This window comes from Drosophila novamexicana, unplaced genomic scaffold (assembly GCF_003285875.2).
Source record: "Drosophila novamexicana strain 15010-1031.04,08,12 unplaced genomic scaffold, DnovRS2.1 tig00001488-arrow-arrow-pilon, whole genome shotgun sequence".
In the NCBI taxonomy this organism is placed as follows: domain Eukaryota; kingdom Metazoa; phylum Arthropoda; class Insecta; order Diptera; family Drosophilidae; genus Drosophila; species Drosophila novamexicana.
Genome location: NW_020824864.1, coordinates 215,035 through 229,628, shown reverse-complemented (window position 1 = coordinate 229,628; position 14,594 = coordinate 215,035). Strand labels below are relative to the sequence as shown.

The following is a 14,594-nucleotide window of genomic DNA, read 5'->3' as shown; positions in this document are numbered from 1 at the left end:
ATGAACGCAAGGATCTCAGAACCTATAAGAGCCAGAGACTTGAAATTTTAAATAAAGGTGCTCCTAGGGCCTGCGCAGATCGAGTTTATTTCCGATAATCGATAGCTTACTCCGTTTCCAAGCAATCGATAAAAATCGATATCGATATCCTGTTTTTTGGCCAATTTTGGTGAATAATTAGAGCTAGAGTCACCAAACTTGACATATAGCTTCTAAAATAGAATATATGTATGCGTTTTATGTTGGAAGAAGAGGGTTCAGGGTATCCCCTAGTCGGGAGCTCCCGAATAAAACCTCTTACTTGTTTATGATGCAATGTCTGGAATAAGTTTAGATACTTATATTTTAATTATATTTGGTATATTAAGCAAATAAAATTCATAACAATGTTTACTCCAACATTTTAACATGATTATAAATTTAAGATTGGATTGAAATCGTATCTAAAGTGCTAAGGTATATAAAACACCCCCTCTATAAGCATTTAACTTTTACATTTCGGCAAAACTCAAGCGATCTGGAAATGACTGGGTATGCCTCTTTCTGCTTTTATATATGTGAATTTACGTACATTTAAATTGTAGCAAATATATTAAGCAAACAAAGTACACTAACAAAGTTAAATTTATGCTTGTAATTTGAATAAATCATCGTACACTCTAACATGATTATAAATGTAACATACGAATTACATCTTACCCGATGATATACAGCAAAAGCGCGAAGGTGTGAGAGCCTCCCCTCTAATGGCATTTCATTTCTACAACGGGGCAAAACTGAGGCAATCTTGGATCGGTTGTTTATGCTTATGGATAATGGTTGTTGAGGCTTATGGGAAATGACTCTTTCTGCTTGTTACATATAATTATTTGCTTAACACTATTGGCTAATTTTCTTACACCCCCAACAAACAATTCTAATTTATGTAGAGATACGCATGCAAAACAAAAACCAATTAAATAATATTTACATTCATTGGTAAGTTACAAGTATACATAACGTATTTATCCATTACTGCTGAATTGAATAACGTGCTTTCATGTCATAATTTATTTTATTGCAAAGCGGCACAGGATATAACAAATTATTACCACAGAGCCTGGCTATCTTCATAATATGAGTCACATTATGACAACATAACTATTTTTACGTTTTACTAATGATTTGTCCCCCGGCGTATTAAGATATGTGTGAATAATTATACTTAGCTTACATATGGGCAATTTCCGACACTTGCACAAGATTATAACAAGTAAGAGGTTCTAGTCGGGAGCTCCCGACTAGGGGATACCCTGAACCCTCTTCTTCCAACATCAAATACATATATATATTCTATTTTAGACGCCTAGCTCTAATTATTTACCAAAATTGCCAAAAAAAAAAAAACAGGATATCGATATCGATTTTAATCGATTATTTAAAAACGGAGTAAGTTATCGATTATCGGAAACAAACTCGATCTGCGCGGGCACTAGGAGCACGTACATCTAAGATTTTGGACGGACGGACGGACAGACAGACGGACATGGCTAGATCGACTCGGCTATTGATGCTGATTAAGAATATATATACTGTATGGGGTCGGAGATGCTTCCTTCTGCCTGTTACATACATTTGTATTTTGCACAAATACAATATACCTCTATACCCATTTATAATGGGTTCAGGGTATAACAAGTAAGAGGGTCTAGTCGGGAGCTCCCGACTAGGAGATACCCTGAACCGCCTTCTTCCAATATAAAATGCTTATATATATTCTATTTTAGAAGCAACATATTAAGTTTGGTGACTATAGCTCTTAAATTTTACCAACATTGCTCGAAAAACAGGATGTCCATATCGATTTTTATCGATTGCTTGAAAACGGAGTAAGTTATCGACTATCGGAAACAAACTCGATCAGCGCAGGCACTAGGAGGACCTACATCTCTAGCTCTTATAGGTTCTGAGATCCTTGCGTTCATACATACGGATGGGCGGACGGACGGACGGACGGACAGACAGACGGACATGGCTAGATCGACTCGGCTATTTATATATATCAAGAATATATACACTTTATGGGGTCGGAGATGCTTCCTTCTGCCTGTTACATACATCTGGCTTTCGCACAAATACAATATACCCTTATACCCATTTTTAATGGGTTCAGGGTATAAAAATACATCTAATTATGTTCTTAATGATACCACTTCATAGGAAGTCTATGGATAAGTTAACAGAAGTTTATATTTTACATCAGTTTGAAAATTTGGTTTATTTAACAGGTAACGTACACATTTATATTTATACATTTAAATTTGTTTATTGTTAAATCTTACTTTGCAATTTGTATAGGGAAGTTATTGTTTCACAATCTATTATTACAGATCTGTTTCAGATTTATTCTGGTATAAGTGTATCGATTTCTATTCTAACACCTGTTTGTATTTATAGAGGTAGGATAACAATTGTCAGATGCCGTTAAAATAAATTAAAATTAAAGTAAAAAAGTCTATTGTAGTTAGCAAGTTACAATTATTTTATATACATTTGCTTTAAAAAAGTTTCATTTTATTTAATTTTAAAAAGTTTAAATAAAAATATACTCTATGGATTTAACTACATTAAGAGATACACAAACACTAGTACAATTTTTGTACCATTTTTTAACCAAAATATGGACAGGTGGCGTCGACAAAAAGGTGAGCTCACTTGTTAGGCAATGCGTCTCAGAATAAAGAAAAACACTTTTTTGCCCGTAAGTTAATTATTTGTTTGTATTGAAGAGAAAGGTTCCCATCATGCCTAATACTGCAAGCATCGCTAGCAATAATCAAGGTTAGTAATATGTTATTTCGAAAAATATACACACATGTTGATACATTCCCAAAAATTTAAATATCACTTGGTATGTATGGGTTGTCAGTTTTTTGAAATTCAATTCTCTTGCATGAAAGTTGTATTACATTGCATTTTGAAAACGCCATAAGTTACCTAGTTGAATAAATCGAAATATACTTAATGTTAATACTATGATTCTTACAAACTTTTTCAAACATTTCGCTCATTTTTAAATAGAATGAATGTATGTGAACTCAATGATTACTTTTAGAATAAATTCGATAACGTTTTTCCTTTAATGTGTTTTAAGGGCGATATTATGTATTGTATTAGAATTTTAATAAATTTGTATATATCATATACATATATATATATATATTTACAATTTAACATTGGTATTTTAGATATCAGTATATATAGATACATACATGTATAATAAATATAGGAAATAATTTAGTCAGCATATTTCGTATATTTTATAAAAATAATGTTTTTATATGCGTTTGCAGTTATGCTTATTGGGCATGGAATATAACGTCATTGGACCTAGCTATAGGTTTTTTATTTGACATATTTAATAATTCATTCCGAATGTTTGGCGCAATTAATGTGTATATTTGGCACTCATAATTCTTGTGTTAATATAGTCTTCTACCAATACAAAAATTATAAACATTGCTACCTATTTATTAAAATATATATAATTATATACCATTAGCAATGCAATTCTTGTATAATTTACATACACTAGTGGTTACTGTTCCACTGGTCTGCCAACTTATGTTTGTCAGCATAGTTTCTAGTACAATAAAAATCGCGGCAGTCTACTTTTAATTCTCAATTTTTCAGTTGGTTAAAGATTAAGGACATTTGAAGACGACCTCAGTTGTTGTTTTTCCATCTCGAAAGCAGTAACCGCCAGCGATTTTTACGTCTTCTGCTTCAAATTTGCCATATTAATAAGTGATTGGTGCTGTCTTCGCGACCAGCAATTTCACTTAGTGAGTTGGCACCAGAATTGCGAAAGTCTTCGTAGCCATCACCACCAGAAATAATAAGTATATTTTTTGTTTCCACTTTTTTCTTAGAGTTCTTCGTTGAACTGTCAGCCAAGAATTATAAAAACGGGTAAATATAAATAATAAATGCAATATCTTATCATAGCTCACCCTTGTTTAGTGTACTCATCGCTAGTGCCGCTTCCTGCTTCACGTGATGTCGCAGGTGTTATTATTTGCGAGCAACCTTCTAGCCCATGAGACGGTGTCTCTACAAAGGTTAGGAATCGCACATGCCCTGTATGACCGTGCGGTATGCCTGTAGGTACAATATTGTGTGCACCTTTTTCATAGCCCTGGGCAGGTATTGTTAACAAAACTCCTGCACTGGTTCCTATCCAAATGAGATCTTTGCAGCAAAGAAGAGAAGTCACGCGAAGACATGCGGCTTTATGTTGCCTAATTATTTCGTCACAATTTGACAACATTTTGTTAACTGCAGGAGCGAGATTTACCTCTGTAATAAGTTGGTGGCTATTGAATTAAATAAACAGTGAGTATATCATTTAGATGTCAAGACAGATCATAATACCACTTACGTATTGGAATGAAAACACTTAATATGAGCTGAATTTTGTATTGATATCCACACAAAAGAACTTGCTACTGTCATATTTGTAATTGGTTTTGAGTCCGAAGAAATTTGTATTTGATTAACGACCTGCAATATTAAAACATTACCAAGCCGTCCAGGCTGTTTTTCAAATTAAAAGTTTTAGGTTTCATACCGAAAAGGATTCAGTATCTAAAACTTTTATAATCCCCTGTATGGAGCACCACAGACTGCCATTAACGTTAAGCAGTTTAGTCACTGGACTGGAAACTGTCCCAATTGAGAGGCAATGTGATGAGCATGTATTCCAAGAAGATGCTGAAAGGTAAATCAGTTTTGCCGTCTCATTTAAATTATATAAATGTATATCTTACCACCATCTCTGAGATATACACAAATATCGCCATTTGCTAAGGATACAAAAACACGATTGTCCAGGTATCTGTAATGCAGGAGCTAGTAATTAGGTACCAATTGTATGTCATTGTATCACTAACCACAACTTATGTTGCATAGTTAGTGATTGTACGTATGTGCACTTACAATATGGAAAAAACAGCTGAATGATGTTCAATTTTAATACGATTCTTCTTAATACGTATATTATCAGTACTATTGTAAACATGAATGCAGCCGTCTTCAGTACCAATCCACATAGTTGATTGATTACATTCGTTTTCATCGGGATTAGAGTCCTTAAAATGAATCATTTACAACTGCATAAAATACAAAATACTTTGAAATTTAAATACTTACTTGTTGCACATGATATGTGGCATGTAATGAAGGCGCAGGACTAGGAATACGTTGTTCTAGTGGCGCAGCTGAAACAACATCCGCCTCATCTTCGCTGGAGCTTAGATTTAAATCTAGCTGAGTATCACTGTTGCTGGTGCCTTCAGCACCGTTGCCAATAATGGAGGTGGGGATTTTTTTTTTCTCTAACACTGCCAATCCCAAAGAAGGCTGTGCAACAGGCGAGATGCTTTTACGATAATCACGCAATTGTTGTGTGTAACTATGGGATAGTGTACTAGTGCAGCGCAATATCTGTTGCTTATCCTCCTGTCCACTTTGTTGTTCTTCAGGGCTGTTGCTGTACGCTGGTACTGACGCTACGCAAAGTATCCGTGCATTGCAAACGCCATTACAGCTGGTTACATTTGGTTCCGGATGTAAGGACATAATGCACACTTGGCCCACATAGCCATCACTATTGCAAACCCAAACATCTCGTTTATCGCTCAGCGTAGCTGCTGCGCAAGTAAACTGTAGACCCGCACGTGTTTTGCGTATAGGTATAGATGTAAGGAATTCAGGAATAGGATGTCGTTCTAGTGTAGCGGCTACAGAGAATAACATATATATAAAATAATGCAAATATAAAACATATTTAAAACAGTAATTTAACCACTAAAATATATCTTGTAGTAGGTAAACATACCCAGTTTTAGTTTAGCTTCATTAAAAACCTCCTCCCAATTAGAACGCCTTTCTGCTTTGCTAAATACTACCGTCAGCTTTTGACTTCCATTCCTAAAACAACAGCACTATCTATTAATTATATCAAAATATATGTATTTTTGTTCTTACGGTGAACTAACTGTCAATTCCAACACATTTAGCGGTGTGTCATTTGTTTGACGCTCGGATAGCTGTCGCTGAATTTCGCGATGCAGTTCACGTATAACGTCTTCTAAATACTGATGAGGATACTTAATGGATGCCGTGATTTCACTTATTTGTTGTAGCTTATTGCTGTCTTCGCTAAGGTTTTCTATTTCGCTAACGATGCGTTTTATGTTCTCATCTTTAGCTGTATACAATTGTAGGTTAGGCTATTGTGTTGTCATCATGATATAATATATAAAAACTTACATTTGACAATCTCTAAGCAATCTAATGAAATTTTTGTGAGGAACTTATATTTGTTAGTGTCCAAAGTAGTTGCCACTGAGCCGGGGCAAATTGAGCTATTTGGTTTCCTAATTGTCCCACTGCGCTTTTTAATACTCGTCAAAACCAATAGATCATTAAACAGAAAAAAACCGCGATCCTTGCGGGCACCCTGCCCTGATGGCATGGATACTAAATCGAACAACAGAAATTGACGCTCTGGTGCTATTAAATCAGTTATTCCCTCTATGACGCCTTCCAACTCCCGTAGAGTTGCCTCACGCTGTCCATTTTCCATAATCTCACGTTCCTTGCAATTAATGTGCACCAAAATGTCATGCACCAATTTAAGCACATCCTGTAAATGTTTCTGATCTGGATGATCGTGATCTGTATGCTTGATAAGGCGTTGAAAGAGCAATTCGTAGCTACAGAAAAATTAAAATGAATCACATAAGCATTATAAGATTAAAATTGGGATTTATATATATGTACTTTGGAAATTTTTGTACTGGCTTAATAAGCAAGTTGTCCAGAGTTAGTTTTCCTTTGTGCTCACGAGCTGTGGATTCTAAAAATTTGGCAAATGAGGGTCGCTGATGCTTCATCAAACGAATGGCATTTTTTGCTCGATTACAGTTGTTTACAAATGATGTGTAGACCTCGAGTACCTCTAGCTTTGAAAACTGTGCAGTTTGGTTTAAGTTATGTTTATGTTAATATATCTACACATATTAAAATCAAATATACATACAGTTTCAATAAACGTATCTCCTACTTTTTGCTGTATATCCCAGTCGTCGAGGCGTTGTTTTAACTCAGCCAAAAATTTCTCATGTATTTCCAGTATGTCAGGTACCATAAAGAATATCTCATCCACGGTACGTGTATCAATCATGCCTGCATGTTCTGGTGATTTCAACACTTTCAAATATTTAAGCACAACTGTTTGCAGAGATTCCACATATGATTGCTCATTCCGATAAATCTCTTGTACAACGTAGGTGCGAGTGTCCTATAAATGAGAGAATACAAAGCTTTAGAATCAAATCATATTTAGTCCTACAAAGTGTTATTAAATGTTCATCACTACTACCACACTTACGCCATCATAACCGCCCAGATTCCATTTGCTGCTCATTTCAAACTGTGCTCGCCTTTCCGAGTCATCCTCAGAATCGGAGCAAGTGATGGAAGTCATTTTCTTTAGCCTATCACATTTGTCATTTTGATGACCCGCTGTACCAAAACCTGCCTTACTCAGCCGAGCAACCGTGGTTGTAGCCTGAGAGACAGCTTGTGATACACTGCTGCTGTTAGCCGGCAGTGTCGACGCTGTCGCAAGCGGCTGTATAACATGACCTTCTGTTTGTGGCAACAGAGAAGCAGCAATGGTATTCGAAGGTGCAGTTAAGGTAGCTTGTAAATCCAACAAACTTAATCGTAGATTTTCGCGGTTGTGCGACATTGTTAATTTAAATTGTGATTTGTTAAATCGATATATTTTTATTTTGTATTAAGTTGACACTGATTATTTATATTTTCTGTCGATAACAGCATTAAGTATTCTGAATGTCTATCAGGGAATAATTTATTGTCTCAACTTTTCATATAAAATGTTCTAGATTTGGTGGAACAAACTATAGCCGCGTGTTCGTCCATTTATTAAAGGCAGGTAACTAAAATCGCAAAACATGTTATAGGTCCAAAAGTGCTCCAAAACAAGAAACGCATTGGCATCGTAATACTGGAGGAGCAGGAAGAGCAGATGTGCTGAGGCTCATGGATAAGTCTGCGTAGACGGCGAGTGGGAGAACAGCTACAACCCACAAGCATATATATATAGTTCGTGGAGTTTTTTTTTATTAAGTTGTAGCAGCGACGTATAAATTATTCTCTTTGTTTCTTTTCTAGCCAAAACAAGTTGTTAGTGTGTTTTTTTCACTCAGAAGTACCACAAAAAAACAACTGCTTTTAATGGATGTGAACTTACATGCCTATATACACATACATTTATATATATAGGAAACTGTGCATAACAACTATATATGGTTATAGTATATAGTAGTACTATACTATATATATATGCAGGCAGATATATATTTGAATATATAAACTTTCAATTGAATCCATGTACGTATGTATGTATATGTATATGGTATACATACCATACATGGTTGTATATATATATATATATATATAATAAATAATAATAATAATCAAATTCAAAAAATTGTTTAAGAAACAAATTGGGGTTACGGCATGTGTAGTTCTACATCATTTATCTAAAAATTTCTTTTAATTGCGCTTTGTCTTCCAAATCAAAGCATTAAGCGTGATTTCCCAGTGCACATGCGATACAACCCAACACAATTACAATTTTTCGAGTTGCGCGGCGCAACAAGAGGTTGGTTTTGGTAGACTAAATGGTTTTGTGTATACATATGTACATATGTATGTAGTTAGATACAGACTTTTGTATACATATCTATTTTTTTGTCTATTTGTTTTTCTTTTTCAGTTGCTGCCCTATTCTTTTGGTGTAGTGCATTAACGAGGATTGCATTGAAATAATATGCATTCATCCGTACATGTTTACATGCGTGTACATTCATTTACCCAAAAATTTGATATATGTTCGCTTGTGTAAAATAAGGGTATTTTTTAAAAAATTATCATTCTATTATTTATTTTAAAACTATTGATATCTATAACTTCGAGAATTTTAACGTATTTTAATTGATTTATTGTTATTGTTGTCGAATTTTTCGAGTGACTGTTTAGATTTATCTATTTTCCACAACACCACAAAATAAAACAAACGAAACACGAAAAATTTCGCTATACAACTGAGGTACAAAAAGCAAACGAGGAATTTAAACGCGCGCAGCAGCGTTGGCGGAGAAGATTCTGTTGCTGCGCGGGAGAGCATCGATAATAAATGTGTGTGTAGTGTGTGAATATGCGAGTGTGCGATGCGGTTTAATACTCATATTGTTGATGGCGCATACAACTAGCTGCACAGGAGTGTACTACTCAACACGTTGAAAAGCATTCCATTGTGCCACATACACACTTAAATTCCATTTTTCATATTCCAACTGAAAACAGCCACCCCAGCAAGGCTAATGCTTACGATAAAATTGGAATACGAAATTTACGGCCTGCACGCGACAAGTGTCAGAGAAAGGGTATATGGGCATAAAACACGCTTTTTCATTAGTGCAAAAATATTAATTGATCAAGGAATATTCTGCCCAATCGCATAATTAAAATCATTTTGAATAACATATTTAGGAAAAACTTTACTTTGATCATATTTTGCAGACAACTAGGTATATATAAACACTCATCTCGTTAATGCTCAAAATATTAACCACAAATGACCGAACTGTGGCATATTTCCATCAAGAACTTATCAAATGTTAAAAAGAATCGTACGAGTTTTTAAATTTTTTACCAACTGATGTTTTTAGACGCTAGGTACAATTAGACATGACTAAATACTGATTCTCTTAAAGTTATTATAAATATTTGAGTTTTTGTTCTTTGAACAGCTAATCACTATGAGAGTCTCTTAAGAAAAAAAACCAAAAAAGCTTTAGCTTTGACCACGGTGCATGTGACGAACAAAGAGATGAAATAAGCTTCAGAGGCTCTCTTCTAACACAGTGACACATTTCCAATGCGCATTGATTGTTGGAGCATGCGCACACTCGCATTTTCATTTTCCAATTATTTTTCCACAAATACTCTGCAAACAATACAAAAGCTGGCGCTCATGCCTTAATATTTATAAAAGCTGGCGCTTATGCATATACAAATATATACACATGAGCATGAGCGTCAGGTTATATATAAATTATAAATATATATGTATATATATATATATATATACATATACATATATATATATATATATATATATATCTAATGACTAACACATTTTGGGATTATTAAAAACAAGAACTTCAGAGATGGAGATCGATGAGCGGTATACCAAGTAATAAATTTAGTACATTTTATCCCAACACCGTTGCAATTTACGTTGCCCTAATTTTAGTAAAATATACACAATAGGTACATGGATGACGTTACTTACCGAAATCATTTTCTGACGCTGCTCGGAGAGCATGTTTTCGCTGGAGCCCTTAAGCAGTTCCGCCAGCAAAGCTGCTGTTGGTGGTGCGTCCGCAGCATAAGAAACTTTAGGCTTGTTGCTGCTACTACTGTTGTCTTCAACATTGCGCTTGGTAGAGTGATGGTGATGATTATGGTGATGTTGATTTTTGTTTTCATAATTATTGCGCTTGCTATGATGCATTTTTGGAGTAGGTGTCTCGGACGCGGCACGTTTTATAAGATTTTGCGGCGGCTTATCAGCTTCTAATATCGTCTCGTTAAGATCCTTGGCAGACAACGAAATTGGCTTATTTACATGCTCAATTTGCGAAGGAGTCGAAGCTGCGCGTGCATGCGTTGGTACTGGCAAGTAAGCACTTGACTTACGTACACGCATGGAGTTAGAATACTGTGGCATGTTGCTACGTATGGAGCCAACTAAAGGCTTTCTCTCAACGATGCTATGCTCAGGACGCGGGTGCAGTCTAAGGCAAAATCGGTTTTATTTTAAAAAAAATGACACATGCCGCAACTTACCTGTCAGCGTCGCGTATTTCATCAAGAATCTCATCAAAATGCAATCGATTTTGCTTTTTAAGCTCGGCTTCTAACATTTGCCCATATGGACCTCGTACAGTGAGAGGGCGCTTTGAGTAGCGTTTATTTTCATAATCTCCGCTGGGAGTTGGACTCCAACTAACACGCTCTTCAGTGTCTGACATCGAATCATTTTGCGGGATGCTGTTGCTTTTGCTGGTATTATTGTTGGTTGCGTCTTCCTTCTCTTCGCTACTTTGGCAGCTAAAGCTGCTTAGCAGTTGAGACTTTTCATTTGATCTTCTCCATGTAGGTGGTGCCTTCTCCAATTCTGGTGTATTCATTTCAAACATTATTGGACTATTGGTGTACATCTGTGTATCATCTGTGGAATCTGGCTTATTGGCCTGAAAATTGGCAACAGAGATATCTAATGCAACTGGCTGATGCCAGTCTGAATTATCTATGTACATGCCCTTCCGTTTTGTGGATTTGTCTAAGTAACGCTTTTGACGCTCACCAATGCTGTGTCGAGGTGTAGCTATTGTGTCTGAACTCTGCCGCTCCAAAACAAGGTCTTCTTGGCTACACTGTTGAAACTGATTTTCCACTGAATCGCAAGTATTAGGTCGATCGGACATTAATTCAGGGTGGGGTAAGATTATATCTTTTCCACATTCATCACCCTCTTCTGAGCTCCGACTCACAGATATTGTTGGCAATAAATTTCTGGGTAGAGTTGTTAATGTTTCTGTTTGCATTATTTTGCATGCCGCATGTGAGATAGGTGGCTGTATTATTTCGGGCACAATATCAAACTCTGGTGCTAACTCAACCCATTCTTGAGCGGGTGTTTCAAGCCATTCTTGCGCTGCACATTCATAAACCGGGACAGGTATAAGGCAAGTGGTTGCTGTTTGTAAAATATTGTCGGATGGCGACTCAATCAGAGACTGTTCCTCTAGAAGTTTGCCTATGTTGGGTGAACTAACTTCCGAGTCAACTGTGGGTTCCTCTATATTAGGCGTGAAATTCCTATTTACTGTCACCATCGCACAATCCTTGTTAATATTATAGTCTCCTTCCGAGGGTATAGTATCCGAAAGCGACTCCATTTTTGCGTGAGCCGCAATAACACTGCTAGCAGTTGCTGGTAAAGCACCAGCTATACTGCAATTGTCTGTATTAAATATATCTTCTTCACCTATGATATCAGGCATATCTTCTAGAACATGTTCAAGAGATTTCTCCTGCCCATAGTTTAAGTTAACAGATAAGCCCGTGTTCCTGAGTGGTATGTGCACCAGTCCAGGTTCCGGAATACGCAATCGATCGCACAGCAATTCCGTAGATTCGATGGTTTTGGTGTTGTTTTGAATCGGAGTGGGTGTTTCAATTGCCTTATCCCGCCGTAGTCGATCGCGCAAAGCACTCAAAGTTGATTTACAGTCAATTTGTGAAAACGAAACAGAGCGGAATGGTAATATCCCTTTTTGGGTGCTAGTGCTGCTTGCAGTGCGTGATTCTGGTATGGCCAGCTGTGAAGCCCACTCGCTACTGGTTGACTCGACCTCATCACCTACTGCAAGGGGTGGCGGTGATTTAGACTTCTCGCGAGTGCACATCATGAAAGCTTCCAAGTTGGAGAGACTTGTGTTTGGTCTAATTGAGTGTAAGATACGTGCGGCTGTAGCGGGCACGCTAATACTCCCGCTGCCACTCTTGTTGCTATTTGTGTTGATCTGCTTTAGTGATTCAGTAGTCATCCCTGAATCCGAATCTTCTAGGCCACATGTTGATAACTTACATTCATGAGTTTCGATACTGCTAGTCGTCGAATTATTATGAGGAATTCTAGGCTTGCGGGGCGGTGGTACTGGTGGGGGTGTTGGCGTAGAAGAGGCACGTGAAATGCTGCCACCACGCAAAAGCTCTGTCAGTTCTTTAAGGCGCTCTGATCTTTCGGAAATATTACACTGTCTATCTGAACCAGATTGTTTATCTGGACCAAATGACCTACAACCTTCATTAGAGACAGCTTCAGAGGAAACTGAAGGCTTAGATTTACGTCCAAAAGCTAGGCGTTGAAATCGGTCCAAGGTGTTACGTCGTTTATCCATCGTATGCTGAAAACAAAGGATTCAACAATAGAATTTTGTTTAATGAGTGTTCAACTTAAATTTAAACACAGTTTACACTGAAGCGGAACATCTTAAAGATAACTTCCAGCCCAAGAAACTAATTCGTAATTTTTGCATCATACATTAAGTACATAACAGAATTTGCCAGCAAAAGATACAAAAAATCTTTGACTGACTAATAAAATCGGCAAAGAATAGTTGTAGTTGATTTTCGAACAAAATGAGATCTATATTACCTTAACATCTATATTTTGCAGTACAAAGGGGTGCATAAAGTACATTGTAAGGCAAAGCAAAATGCTATGGTCTTAAATATACATACATATAAATATATGTGTACAATGAAAAAAACTCACTACATACGCACACAGTGATATTTTTAGTATAAACAAGAATTTATATTGAATACAGAAGAGAGCGAGCGTAAAGAGCAGCTAAAATTGTAAATATGTTTTTATATGTATGTACCCGTGAACATATTAAAAGAATCTTACACAAATCACAGCATAGAGCACCACAGAGAACAAGAATATCTCAAACAAATTGTGGAACAAATATCACAACTATATACTTTTGTATTCATAATAATGTCTGTAAGTAAATACAAGTACGTAGTCAAATTTACAATCTTGCATCCCCCATGTGCTGTGTTTCCGTTTGCATGAACAAATTTCTGTACACATATGAGTGGAAATCAGCTGAATTCAGTAAAACCCAATCATATTGTAAATGATTCTCTGCTCATGAAAAATATTACAGAGCTTTTTTAAAAAAAAATTTGTTTAGGCGGTCGAACGAACAATTACTAGGGAAATATGCAGTTTTATGCCCCTATTAAAGGGTCCGAAAGACTTATCAATGGTAAGCTAATCAAGTTGACTGATACAATGAATCAGATACATTCACACACATAATAAATGTTAATAAAAAAATTCGCTCTTAAAAACCGGTACTTAAAGCTCTTATTTTTCGTACATATTTTAATATGTAAGTATTAGCAACATTTTCGAACATAAGCTAATTTGTTTGCTGAGTGTCAATACTTACATCTTTGTCGCAGTTTAGCCCAATTGTAGAAAACTGATAAGAACTGGCAAAAGTATGAGTACGTGGAGGTATTGAGTTTTTCACTTTGCAACAGCTGGTAAATCCTAAATTATCCACCGATATGTTAGCGCAGGTTAAATTCAACGAAATATTAGAGGAAATGTTCGATTGGGAACAGCTCTTTTCATAATTATGAAAAAACAATGAATTTTCGCTACGATTTGAAATTGGTTCACCTGGTAAATCTATGTATATGGACAGCACTCTCGTCAGATATTTTTAATTTAGCTTCGGTTCTATATGATTTCAGTGAATCCAGCTCATTCGACTTTACCTTTTTATAGGAATCAATATAGCTACTTTTTTCATTTTTAAACAGCCGTGTTATATTGAGATATTCACTTGTTTCGTCCCTAT

At 36.1% G+C, this 14,594-nt stretch overlaps 1 protein-coding gene across 2 annotated transcripts; it reads right to left on the bottom strand.

Annotated features, from left to right (window-relative positions):
- Positions 1 to 3,204: 3,204 nt before the first annotated feature.
- Positions 3,205 to 14,443, bottom strand: LOC115767906 (rho guanine nucleotide exchange factor 17). Of its 2 annotated transcripts, XM_030712279.1 has the most exons (15): positions 14,178 to 14,443; positions 10,990 to 13,115; positions 10,433 to 10,937; positions 7,085 to 7,345; positions 6,826 to 7,016; positions 6,313 to 6,758; positions 6,028 to 6,250; positions 5,879 to 5,970; positions 5,191 to 5,780; positions 4,978 to 5,129; positions 4,809 to 4,876; positions 4,610 to 4,752; positions 4,421 to 4,542; positions 3,993 to 4,355; positions 3,205 to 3,925 (listed from the first exon to the last, which is right to left on the bottom strand). In XM_030712279.1, the coding sequence occupies exons 2-15, from the start codon at positions 13,107 to 13,109 to the stop codon at positions 3,766 to 3,768; spliced, it is 5,436 nt and encodes a 1,811-aa protein (XP_030568139.1). In that variant the 5' UTR covers positions 13,110 to 13,115; positions 14,178 to 14,443; the 3' UTR covers positions 3,205 to 3,765. The 2 variants fall into 2 exon arrangements, with proteins under 2 accessions (XP_030568139.1, XP_030568140.1); XM_030712280.1 differs by lacking the exons at positions 10,433 to 10,937; positions 10,990 to 13,115; positions 14,178 to 14,443 and adding an exon at positions 7,436 to 8,090 and having other exon boundaries at positions 3,208 to 3,925.
- Positions 14,444 to 14,594: the final 151 nt, after the last annotated feature.

Coding starts and splice junctions, on each gene's coding strand:
- LOC115767906 (XM_030712279.1), bottom strand. CDS start 13,109: ATGGATAAACGACGTAACACCTTGGACCGATTTCAACGCCTAGCTTTT. Junction 7,346..10,432: donor AGCGTCAGAAAATGATTTCG/GTAAGTAACGTC, acceptor TCTCATTTATAG/GACACTCGCACCTACGTTGT. Junction 5,130..5,190: donor CCACATATCATGTGCAACAA/GTAAGTATTTAA, acceptor ATTCATTTTAAG/GACTCTAATCCCGATGAAAA.